Source organism: Tiliqua scincoides, chromosome 3, assembly GCF_035046505.1.
Source record: "Tiliqua scincoides isolate rTilSci1 chromosome 3, rTilSci1.hap2, whole genome shotgun sequence".
Lineage (NCBI taxonomy): Eukaryota > Metazoa > Chordata > Lepidosauria > Squamata > Scincidae > Tiliqua > Tiliqua scincoides.
Window position 1 is genome coordinate 114,166,068 of NC_089823.1, and position 12,430 is coordinate 114,178,497.

Consider the following 12,430-nt stretch of genomic DNA (forward strand, 5'->3'; position numbering starts at 1 on the left):
GCCTGCAGCTCCCCTGATCCTTGTGGCCATTGGCCACAGCTCCCCATTACAACACCTCACCTCAGTTACCCCCAAAATGGGGGTGAAGGTGTTATAATTATACACTAGACACAAAAAAATTTAAAAAAAAACAGAGCTGCCAGCACTCTGAGTCTGCAATCCTAACACACTCACCTGAGAGTAAGACTCATTGAACAAAATAGGACGTACTTCTGAGTAGACCTGGCTAGGATTGTGCCCTGAGTTTGTTAGCAGCACACCTGGAGGTTTTGGAAAGGGAGGGAGAAGTGATGAATTTGCTGGGGGAGGGGAAGACTTTGTTTTGTGTTTATCTGCTAATTGCAAACTGATGCAAACTGAGACCCAGAGACTGTTTGGCTACAATCCTAGCCTCATTTTTCTGGGAGTAAGTTCCATTGAACACAATAGGACTTACTTCTGGGTAGACCTAGCTAGGATTGTGCCTTTTGTCTTAAAATAGCAGCCAACATTTAGCAGCCAACAACAGTTAACCCTGCTAACTGGTAAGAGGCACTTTTTCAAGTGGGTGCTCCTCTTTTATTTAGCAAGGGGAGAGTAACTGGCCCACCTCCCCCCAGCAGTGTCTTTTCTAGTGGCTGTCTGCTGGTGTTCTTTTGCATCTTTTTAGATTGTGAGCCCTTTTGGGACAGGGAGCCATTCGTTATTTGATTTTTTTCTGTAAACCACTTTGGGAACTTTTTGTTGAAAAGCAGTATATAAATACTGTTAATAAAAATGGTTGGCAACCTTCAGTCTCGAAAGACTACGGTATGTTAACAACAACAACAACAACAACAAGGGAAATACCGCCCCCCCCCCCGCAGGCGGGAGGAAAAAGAGGGATGGCTGAAAAGGAACGGGTATATATATATTTTTTAAGACAAAGCCATCAAGAGTGGCTTTTTTCTCTTTTTTGAAGGGGGAGGAAAAAGAGAAGGGTGAAGATCCTTGATTAACCTGACAGACCCCAAGCCTGTGTAGGTCTACTCAGAGTCAATAGGGCTTACTCCCAGGAAAGTGTGGAATGGATTACAGCCACACAAAGCAAGATTACAACTCACCCCAAAGTAGATGCTCAGGCAAGACTGAGGAATGCAGGCTGGGGCATTTGAACACCCCCCCCCTCCAAGAGCAGGCTGAGCTCCCTCCTTCCCAAGCAGAGGAAAGCACTGTGCTGCCTGTACTTAACTCTTCCCTCCCAGTTTGAAGCCTGCCAGGAGCATGTCCACATCCCACCCCCACCTTGTTCACAGCTGAAGAAAAGCAGCAAGTAGGGAGGGGCAGGTGCAGCTCAGCAGAGCAGTTACTCTACTCGCTCCTGCAGCCATGAACACCACTCTCCTGGAGATGCCTCATGATGCCCCTGGCAGTTAGCCACGCCTCCCTAGGGAGGAACAGATTGAAAACCTCAGGCCTAAGGAAATACCAAAATATTAACCTGGTTTATTTCAGGCTAGTAGTGTTTTTAAGAACTGATTTCATACGTATATTGAAAAATAGATTTCTGCAAAACAAGAAATAGAAAACAAAGCTGTTTCAGGGACGGAGGGGTGTGAAATGGGCAGAAACCTGGACTCATTCTCAGTCCTCTAAATCAGGGGTGTCAAATGGTTTCATTCAGTAGGGCCAAAGAGCATTCCTGACACCTGCAAAGGGCCAGAAGTAACATCATTAAGTATGCCATTATGTCATAAAACAGAGGATGGTCAGAAATAAACACTTAGTTCTATCATTTTTCAACTAATTAGTTCGTGAAAAGAGAAATATGCAAATCTGGACCATATTTTTGAGATATGTAGGACACCCTTCAACCAAGGCATCACTTCGCAGCTCATGTACTCAGCAAAGTTATGCCTCAATAGATATGGCACTGCTGAAAGGGTGGTCCATATAATAATTGGGCTCTCCCAGGATCTCAGCAGTGTCTCCTTTTCTCCCCACTCTTGGACTGCCCCATCTCTTGTTGTGTTCCTTGACTTTGGATGCCTTCTTCTGTCTCTCCTCCCAGAGTCTCAGCAGAAGCAGCGCTGCTGAGCAGGTGGTGCTGGGAGAACCCAATTATCATGGGGGCTGGATACAGAGCTTCCATGGGTGAGAAACATACCACAGGCCTTATATTTGATTCCTCTGCTCTAAAATATTATTTGGAAGATTGTCTAAACCAGATCATGATCTTGTCTGGTCCATTTCTTAAAACAGTACTGCTGACATAAAGGCAAGGTCTAGAAGAGACGTAAGCCATACCATCACATAAGAACATAAGAACAGCCCGACTGGATCAGGCCATAGGCCCATCTAGTCCAGCTTCCTGTATCTCATAGCGGCCCACCAAATGCCCCAGGGAACACACCAGATAACAAGAGACCTCATCCTGGTGCTCTCCCTTGCATCTGGCATTCTGACATACTCTGTTGGCAACCTTCAGCCTCGAAAGACTATGGTATCGCGCTCTGAATGGTGGTTCTGGAACAGCGTCTAGTGTGGCTGAAAAAGCCGATTCGGGAGTGACAATCCCTTCCACACCGGGAGCAAGTGCAGTCTGTCCCTGGTCTGTCTCCCTGGCTATGGGCCTTCCTTCTTTGCCTCTTTGCCTCAAACTGTTGGCCAAGTGTCTCTTCAAACTGGGAAAGACCATGCTGCACAGCCTGCCTCCAAGTGGGCCATTCAGAGGCCAGGGTTTCCCACCTGTTGAGGTCCACTCCTAAGGCCTTCAGATCCCTCTTGCAGATGACCTTGTATCGCAGCTGTGGTCTACCTGTAGGGCGCTTTCCTTGCACGAGTTCACCACAGAGGAGATCCTTTGGGATCCGGCCATCATCCATTCTCACAACATGACCGAGCCAACGTAGGCATCTGTTTCAGCAGTGAATACATGCTAGGAATTCCAGCTCGTTCCAGGACTGTGTTGTTTGGAACTTTGTCCTGCCAGGTGATGCCGAGGATGCATCGGAGGCAGCGCATGTGGAAAGCGTTCAGTTTCCTCTCCTGTTGTGAGCGAAGAGTCGCTGCAGTACAGAAGTGTACTCAGGACGCAAGCTCTGTAGACCTGGATCTTGGTATGTTCCGTCAGCTTCTTGTTGGACCAGACTCTCTTTGTGAGTGTGGAAAACGTGGCAGCTGCTTTACCGACGTGCTTGTTTAGCTCGGTATCGAGAGAAAGTGTCGGATATCGTTGAGCCAAGGTACACAAAGTCATGGACAACCTCCAGTTCATGCGCAGAGACTGTAATGCAGGGAGGTGAGTCCACATCCTGAACCATGACCTGTGTTTTCTTCAGGCTGATTGTCAGTCCAAAATCTTGGCAGGCCTTGCCAAAACGATCCATGAGCTGCTGGCGATCTTTGGCAGAGTGGGTAGTGATAGCTGCATCGTCGGCAAAGAGGAAGTCACGCAGACATTTCAGCTGGACTTTGGACTTTGCTCTCAGTCTGGAGAGGTTGAAGAGCTTTCCATCTGATCTGGTCCGTAGATAGATGCCTTCTGTTGCAGTTCCAAAGGCCTGCTTCAGCAGAACAGTGAAGAAAATCCCAAACAAGGTTGGCGCAAGAACACAGCCCTGCTTCACTACGCTTCGGATGTCAAAGGGGTCTGATGTGGAGCCATCAAAGACAACAGTGCCCTTCATGTCCTTGTGGAAAGATCTGATGATGCTGAGGAGCCTGGGTGGACATCCAGGCTCCTTTGGCAAGGCACCTGGAATTCTGACATAGCCCATTTCTAAAATCAGGAGGTTGCACATACACATCATGGCTTGTAACCCATAATGGATTTTTCCTCCAGAAACTTGTCCAATCCCCTTTTAAAGGCATCCAGGCCAGATGTCATCACCACATCCTGTGGCAAGGAGTTCCACAGGCCAAACACACGCTGAGTAAAGAAATATTTTCTTTTGTCTGTCCTAACCCGCCCAACACTCAATTTTAGTGGATGTCCCCTTGTTCTGGTGTTATGTGAGAGTGTAAAGAGCATCTCTCTATCCATTCTGTCCATCCCCTGCATAATTTTATATGTCTCAATCATGTCCCCCCTCAGGCGCCTCTTTTCTAGGTTGAAGAAGTCCAAACGCTGTAGCCTTTCCTCATAAGGAAGGTGCCCCAGCCCAGTAATCATCTTAGTCGCTCTCTTTTGCACCTTTTCCATTTCCACTATATCTTTGAGATGCGGCAACCAGAACTGGACACAATACTCCAGGTATCACAATCTCCTTTTGGTTAACTTCCATTTATGACTGGTTCTGCATACATGCTGAATGTACAGTAATGCAACAAGACCTAATCATGAAATGATCTCAGCTGTTTCAGAATGTTACTATGTTCATGCTTTCCTTTGTACAAAGTATCTAACTGTCTCTCATGCGAAGCAATATAGTAAGACGGAAACAACATTGATTAAAGCACAGTGTGCAAATAGATCTTCTTTTAGTCAGTCAACAGAAAGCGTGCATATCCAGAATTTACCAGAAAAAGGAACATTCTAGACTTAAAAGTAAAGGTTCAATTTTTGAACAGATGTTACTGTTAAAAATAATTATATCAAAAACTAGTTATATTTAGAAGGGAAGTAAGAGGAACCAAGGGGTGGAAGACAAATAGATACTCTTTAAAGAGACCAATGTATGGTTCCCAGTACAACCACTACTCACTCACACACAAAAAGGCCTCTACGTCACCACACATAAAATACCATATGGTCTGCAAGCAGCAGAAAAGTCCATTACAAGTTCTTTCATGTTTTTTTGGCCAATAAATTATGAAGCCAGATTTAAAAAACCCAAAGATATCGTGAAACCTTATGTTTTACAGCAGTCTGACAGAGCCTGCTCCCTGCAGCTTCTCAAGTTTCCCATTTTAATTGCTGCTGTCCTGATCAAACATCTGAGCATTCATGAAGTATGCCAAAAGAAGTGACAGATTACTAAAAGCTAGTCAGTCTAGTACCTGTAGCGAAGGACCAATTTACAGATAGCAGCTGAACTTAATTTTCTGACAAATTTCTCCTATGTTGCTGAAAAATCTCTCTGTGTAGCACAGAAACACAGAATGACCCAAAATTTTGCAAGATGTGGTGGATACTAGCTGAAAGTTCAGATCTATCAACTTAACAAGATTAACTCCACATTGCTAAGGCCTGAGAATTTAATTTTCAAGCACTCTGTTTTGACTGTTTTTGGACCAAATGGTCCAAAAATCAACCAATGAGAGAGGATTCCCATCTCTTCTTTTGTCATTTTAGTGCTGCTAGCACAGTTTTGAGTTTTCTGCAAAATGCTTAAAGCAGTGTTTCTCAAACTGTGGATCAGGACCCACGAGGTGGGTCGTGAGCCAATTTCAGGTGGGTTCCCATTCATGTCAGTATTTTGTTTTTAATATATTAGACATGATGCTACCATGGTGTGACCACACTGGGGAAATGTTACAGATCTGCACTTTTAACAGGCTGCTCTGTTGCTCTGTATATGCTTTTAACAATGATAGAAACGGGACTTACTCCTGGGTAAGTGTGGGCAGGACTACAGCCTAGGATTGTCAAAAATTTCCTGGGTGGTGATGTAACTTCCAGTCATGATATCACTTCTAGTGGGTCCTGACAGATTCTCATTCTAAATAGTGCTAAAAGCTTGAGAACCACTGCTTTAATGAAATGTCCTACAACCTGCAAAACTAAAGAGTGTGAGAGGAGAGATGACCTACTGAGCTCAGCATTCATGTGCTGAGGATGCTTAATTCAACCATTCCTTTATCTGCATACAAAGCAAGCACATAGAACAAAAAGGCTATACCTATCCAGAAACAGTAAACAGGTAAACTGAAACAGGTAAACAAACTGGTGATAATTAAAACACAGAAGAGACATTTTGCTGCTGTTCCTCAAACGGAATGGGGGGGAGAAACACCTCACCATGAGTTGGTGGAATAGGACTAGAATTAAGAAGTAAATTCAATAGCTGCCACAAGTTTGGTCCTGGATATATGTACTACTGCATAACCTTTAAATACTAGTATAACACATCTTCAGTGCTTGCATACAAAGCCTGATGGATATCAGCAACACAATTTCTCAATTCCACCTCAAGTACTTACTAGCCTAACACAGGAAATCTTGGGTACAGGCAGTTAGTCCAAATTTGTGGCCATTAAATCATCCATTTAAAAATTCTGGCTCTAATCTTTGAATCTTTGTCAAAAAAATCATTTTCGGATATGATTACGAAAGCTATTAAGTTTAGTTTTGCCCTGTATTACAGTCTGGATAATTCAGATATCAAATATCTTATGAAACCGCTGGAAGGTTACAAATACATTTACTTGACTGATTCTGTTTGTTACAACAAGAGGGGTAAAAGAAAAGAATTTAACAGCTACACATATTCTTTTTGGATAGTTTAAAGCAGTGATTTCCAATCTTTTTAGTACCAGGACCCACTTTTTAGATATGACAACTTGTTGGGACCCCCTAAGACAGGAAGTGATGTCATTAAGCATAAGTGACATTGTGCCAGCACGGCTGGAAGTGATGCAATTAAGCAGGAAGTGATGTCATTGTTATAATAAATCACACTTTTAAAAAAATTTGCTTGTACTCATGGATGAATCGGTATGTGGAGAAACTGACATTTTTTCAGTAGCTGTGTCATCAGTAAAATCATGGTGTGTTTTTTTTAAGATTTTCAGAGTTCAACTATTTTGCATGATTTCCACAGGCAGTGGCATTGGTAAGGGTGTGGGCTGCACAGGGTGACACACATGAGGGACAACACCACTACTGGTCAGAATTTTGAAAATCTTGGTATTTTCAAATACCATCACATTATATATCATTCTATGCATAATTTCACACAGAATGCAATGACACAAACTGCATTGAAGTTTCTTTTCTATACCCATAAAACCAGCAGGGGTGGGACAATGGTGTATAAGCATGCCCATTGCGTGGAGTGTTGCTCCACTCACTGCATGGGAAGAAGTCCACCATGAGGGTGATGCATGCCTCCCACACTGGGTGACACAAACCCTAGTTATGCCACTCTTCATATGAAACAATACTCAGCACCCAGGATAGTGCCTGTAAAAAACATGTATGTAGAATACCATAGGTCAGTGTTGCTCAAAATGTGGGTCAGGACCCACTGGGTGGGTTGCGAGCCAATTTCAGGTGGGTCCCCATTCATTTCAATATTTTATTTTTAATATCAGGTAGCACCAAGTCTAATACATGTGACTGCATTTGGGGAAGTTATAGATCTGTACTTTTAATAGACTATAATGTATATACTTTTAACAATGATAGTCAATGGAACTTTCTCCTGGATACGTGTGGATAGGATAGCAGCCTGGAATTGTTAAAAATTTTCCTACTTGATGAGGTCACTTCCAGTGGGTCCTGACAGATTCTCAATGTAAAAAGTGGGTCCTAGTGCTAAAAAGTTGAGAACCACTACCATAGGTTATCAAGTGCAACCTTTTTTTTTTTTTAGGTATGTGGAAACACCTTGAAATTTTTTTCAAAACATATTTTTCTTTTTGGAAGTTCCCTGAAAATGTTGCAAAACTGCAACTTTTTAATGTTGCGCAAACACATCTACAGTAGTTTCCATGACCCCCTGAAAATCAGCTTGCAATCCCTCAGGGGGTTGCAACCCTCAGGCTGGAAACAAAAGCAGCAAGAACTACAAAAAGGTTTATTAATTGCCCCATTGATATTCTGCTGTTATTCTGATATTCTGGAAAATAGTTTTGTGTACAGGAGGGAGGGGTGATTTTCACCATCCCCATTCACTCAGTAACAAATTTGGTGGGAGAGGCAGCAGACAAAATTAATTAGGGTAGGCATACATTACTTAGGATTACATGTGCATTCATAAGGCTGCGCTCACTGCGCATAGGAATGAACTGAGAACAAAAGGCAGGAGACATCATTCCTACTTAAGATGAATAGTAGCTACCTCTTAACAGTAACTTTTTTCTTATTGCCAGTTTCTTCTTACCAGAACTTTCTCTAAGTATTCAGAGCTCTTCATATACAGGTGGCACCTTGGTATCCACTGATTTGGTATCCACTTATTTGACTCACCACTGACACCGAGGTCCACCTTTAAATGACTTTTAACAAGAAAAAAAGCAAAATCCAATTTCCTACATTTGTGCTGTTAAATAACTATAATTTCATTCCATTAGATTCTATTATTCACCCCATATAGTGGCTGAATTTGGTATAGTGTTTATACCACTGCATTCTGGGGCAACAGTATAGGAGCAAGAAATCTGGAAGTGGGAAAAACTATTTTCCCACTGATTTTTTTTAACCACTGAGGGTTCCAGAACTGAATCCAGAACTGCATCCAGAACTGAATGCATGGACAACAGGCATGACCTTAGAGTTTTAGAATAACCACCTGGTAGAACTGAATGGTATTATATCCACATTATAGCAGAGCAGGACCAAAGCATGGCTTGTCATCCAGCAAACTCCATGGCTGAATTTGAACCATGACGCTGAGATTCCTACTTTAAGCTACTATACCAGTAGAATATTTTGTCCCACTTGCCATCCTAACAGAGTCTGCAGTCAGACACATACCGTTTTCTACTTGATACTACTCTTTTCCAATGTTAAGCAACCGCATGGAAAATTTTAGAAGAAAAAACCTCTCATCAACTTAATAAAAACAGTTTTGAGTTTTTATAAGAAAAAGTTGAATACAATACCTCAGTCTGACCTTCATGGGCACTAGATTCATGAGTAACACGAATAGCCTGAAATACCAACAGGGATCATTAGTCTATAAGCAAGTGCTTATACTGTACTGATTATATAATTATAACTGATATAATTAGTCTTCTAGCAGCTAAACCATGTTGCTTTTAAAAACATTATTCAAAACAATTAATGGTTGTCTAACTACTTTCTGGTCCTATAGCATTTTAATACAAAAGGCCGATAATCACCACTCAAGTTTGCGTGCTAGGCAAGGAGTATGGCCATCCACTTTGATAAAATGGCTTCTTACTAAAGTAAGAGGGGGGAAAAGGAAGATGTTCCTCAAACTTAATTCAGCCAACAGCTCACATAACCAAGCGTTCTTTATGTGGATACTTCAGTCACAACTACTACAAAAAGATCTCTGCTACAAAAGATCTCTTAACTGAAGATGCCAGTTATTAAAACTTGCCATAGAACACTCCAAGGATACACTGCATTGCCAAGCTACAGAACTAGAAAACCAGTTTCATTTTAACACTTTAAATATGTGACAATGTTGCCTATTGGATTACTACTGTGTGCTACCTAGTGGACTTTTAGCTGCTGTGTACATTAAAAATAGTAATGCCTATAGACTGTAATCTGATGACAAAGCTTTAATTACTGATCTTTTAAAAGGATATTTCAGTTCTAGTGGTATTATTGTAGCAAGGAATAAAAAAATACTAAATTTTCCTTAAAAGATTTCCCTCCACAAAATTTAATCTAATAATGGGTAGCACCTTCTTGTACTAAATTATACACACTTCCCTAAATATCCCTAAAAGAAAGCTGGGCTACAATACTATACAGTTATTTATACCGGAGTAAGTCCCATAGAACTCAGCAGTGCTTATTTCTGAGTAGCTGAACACAGAATTGTGCTGCTATTTAACTTGAATGTTTTGTATTAAGTTTAAATTTGAATAGAAGTCAACAAAAAATTTTTAAAGTTCACTTCACACTCTAGATAATAAACATATCTCACACTTTGTGCCACTTGACCCTGCACTCCAAAACCTCATTTGACAGCCACTGGTCTAAATGCAAAAAAACTGCTACCAAAATAATATATTATTTAAAAGCAACACTGACTTCATAAGTTTCTAGGAATTTGGCTCTCTCTTCAGGACTCATGGAATCCGATTCATCTAGGAACTTCTTCAGTGAGGACTCTGCTTCTGAAACAAATTTAAATAAACAAACACTAAAATACATGCATTACCCTGACCTATGCCACAAATTGCTTAGCATATTTATCACTTCTATGACCATTTTTATATTTCTTCCCATAATTAGCATACAAATGATACAGAAAAGTCAAAATTATATTCCCAGCCAACTAAATATTTAAACCTTTAACAAGTAAAAATCAACAGTTTTCCACATAACTTCTTCACAATATACAAGAACAAAAGAAAATCTTATATATACACTTGTCTAGAAGTCCCAATGAACTCAGTAAAACTTACTTCTGAGTAAACATGTATTAGGTTGCATTGTAAGTGAGTGAAGCAACATGCTCACCTATAAAATCTAAAATCAATAGGAACCTGTTAACAGGTTCAGGACTTTCATCTAACTAACCTATGCTGGATTTGGATGCTCACTTCACCAGAAGTGAGACCAAACCAGGAAGATCCATTCTGAAATGTTGTTGGTTCTTGAAAGAGAGAACCTTTATGATTGTAAAAATCCCCTTGAGGGATTTAGAAATGCCTGCCTATGTAAACTGCCTTGAATAAAGTCAGAGGAGTAATCCAATGACCAGAAAGGCGGTATATAAATACCTAGTTATTATTATTATTATTATTATTATTATTATTATTAGCTATATATCGCATTTCATCAAAATTATTCATCTCACAGCAATTTGTTTTGTACCTGTCATCCAACATTTGCTTATCTCTAAATTTTCAGTTAGTCAAATGATAACCAGATCAAGAGCGCCACCTATACTTCAAACCAAGGGCAGCATAGCAAAAGTGATGGATTTACCAAAGTTAATTTTATTCCTGTTGTTCGCAATAGCATGAATAAGTCCGATTGTTCCGCACGCATTGCTGATCGTTTGCTTCATGAAATACACTGATGGTTTAACTTCCTGACCCTGAGCTTTTATTTTCTCCTCTTCCTCTGTTCGAAACGTTTCATACTAAAAGCCAAAATAAGATTTTGAAATTCTATTTTTAAAAAAATCAGTTCCAAGACATAAACAGCCCTTTTTAAAAAAAATTAGTTATTGTGAAAACATAGGAATAATGCTTTTTCTAACTTTTGAAGTGTTTTACCAATTGAAGATTTTTCTAAATGTTAGATTTACCTCTTGTTTTACTTTCAGCGCTGTATATGTGCATTTAATGCCATTTGTTCAATGCTCTCAGCATGATAACTTTTAATATTGAGTGAACACACCTTTTTTTTTTTTAACAAAAAGCCAGAAACAAAATTATTGCAGCTTTTCTAAATTGGGGAAAATTAATTCCAACTAGTTTTCGCATAGACACATGCTTAAAGCCTTTACCCTGTCCATGTTATGTTGTGTTCTTGGATCTGGAAAGTCATCTTCCAAGCAAAAGAATGCTGGTTTTTGTCCATTATATATAGAACATTCAATTTGCATATATCGCAAAGGTTTAAGTGTGGAACTTTAAGCTCCCACCTGACTCATGGGATATAAAGAATTAGGTATGTATCAACTAAACATTTCACTATCTTTGATGGTTCTGTTCATGTGTCAATGTTTGTGAATATTATACATATAGTCACTAATATTTTAAAGTGAATAGAACCACCAAACTTCCAGGTATCAACAACTAAAACGCACAATGATAGTTGCTATAGTCTGATTACAGAGCGTTTCATCAATTAAATCTAAACAAGTTTGCGTATAAGTAAAACCAGTTCTGATAAAAGGCAAAGAATTTTGCTTTTAGAGGATGTGTGTGCCAGTGCTCAAAGTTCAGGGGAACAGAGGAACCACAGCCCCTTATCTTTTCTGCCCGCTCCCTTTTATAGAAAGCTATGGGAAGGCATGTTTTACCTAAAAGGGAAGCTTGATTTCATTGAGTCCTCAACCACTCCCCCATAAATTTGAGCACTGATATGCACCTGTCACAGAAGTCTCCATTTTAGAAGACAGAAGGCAAGGAAGAACATCTAAGAGGGTATAATTGATGAAACACATAAAACAGTTAATTTGAGAACACTGATTATGATTGTGCAGGTAGGGAACAAAGGAAACAAAGGATAACAGCAGAGTCAGTTATGGATCAGTTAAGGAAGTTGTCAATTCTGTAAATCATCCACTGGAAACATGTAGAAAATAGTACATTTGTTTGCCAGGTTTACTCAATTTTAAAAAGATGTGCAAACCAGCTTGCATTATCTTTATTCTTTATGTTTTCTTCTTTTACTTTTTCGGTGGACATCTTTAGCCCCTTCTAGAAAGTTCATACTCGCTTCTTTTACAGTTAATAAAAATAAAAATAGTTTCTACATCAACAAAAACATTAAATGTAACATAAAATAGCAATTAACAAAACACAGAAGATTTAAATCAGTTTTTATTTTTAAACAGCAGATATCGAAGGATGCAATCTCAACTTGTAATTTCTTTGACATTTCCAGAACATTTTAGCTGAAAATTATGATATTGTGAAGTAGAGA

At 40.0% G+C, this 12,430-nt stretch overlaps 1 protein-coding gene across 1 annotated transcript in view; it reads right to left on the bottom strand.

Moving 5' to 3' along the window:
* The window catches only part of UCHL3 (ubiquitin C-terminal hydrolase L3), a 30,702-nt gene that overhangs the window by 11,888 nt on the left and 6,384 nt on the right, over positions 1–12,430 (bottom strand). Inside the window, exons 3-5 of the mRNA XM_066620862.1 lie at positions 10,760–10,916; positions 9,857–9,942; positions 8,728–8,775 (exon numbers count right to left, since the gene is read on the bottom strand). Of these exons, the coding sequence (XP_066476959.1) occupies positions 8,728–8,775; positions 9,857–9,942; positions 10,760–10,916 (291 nt within the window). The remainder of the gene's footprint in view (positions 1–8,727; positions 8,776–9,856; positions 9,943–10,759; positions 10,917–12,430) is intronic.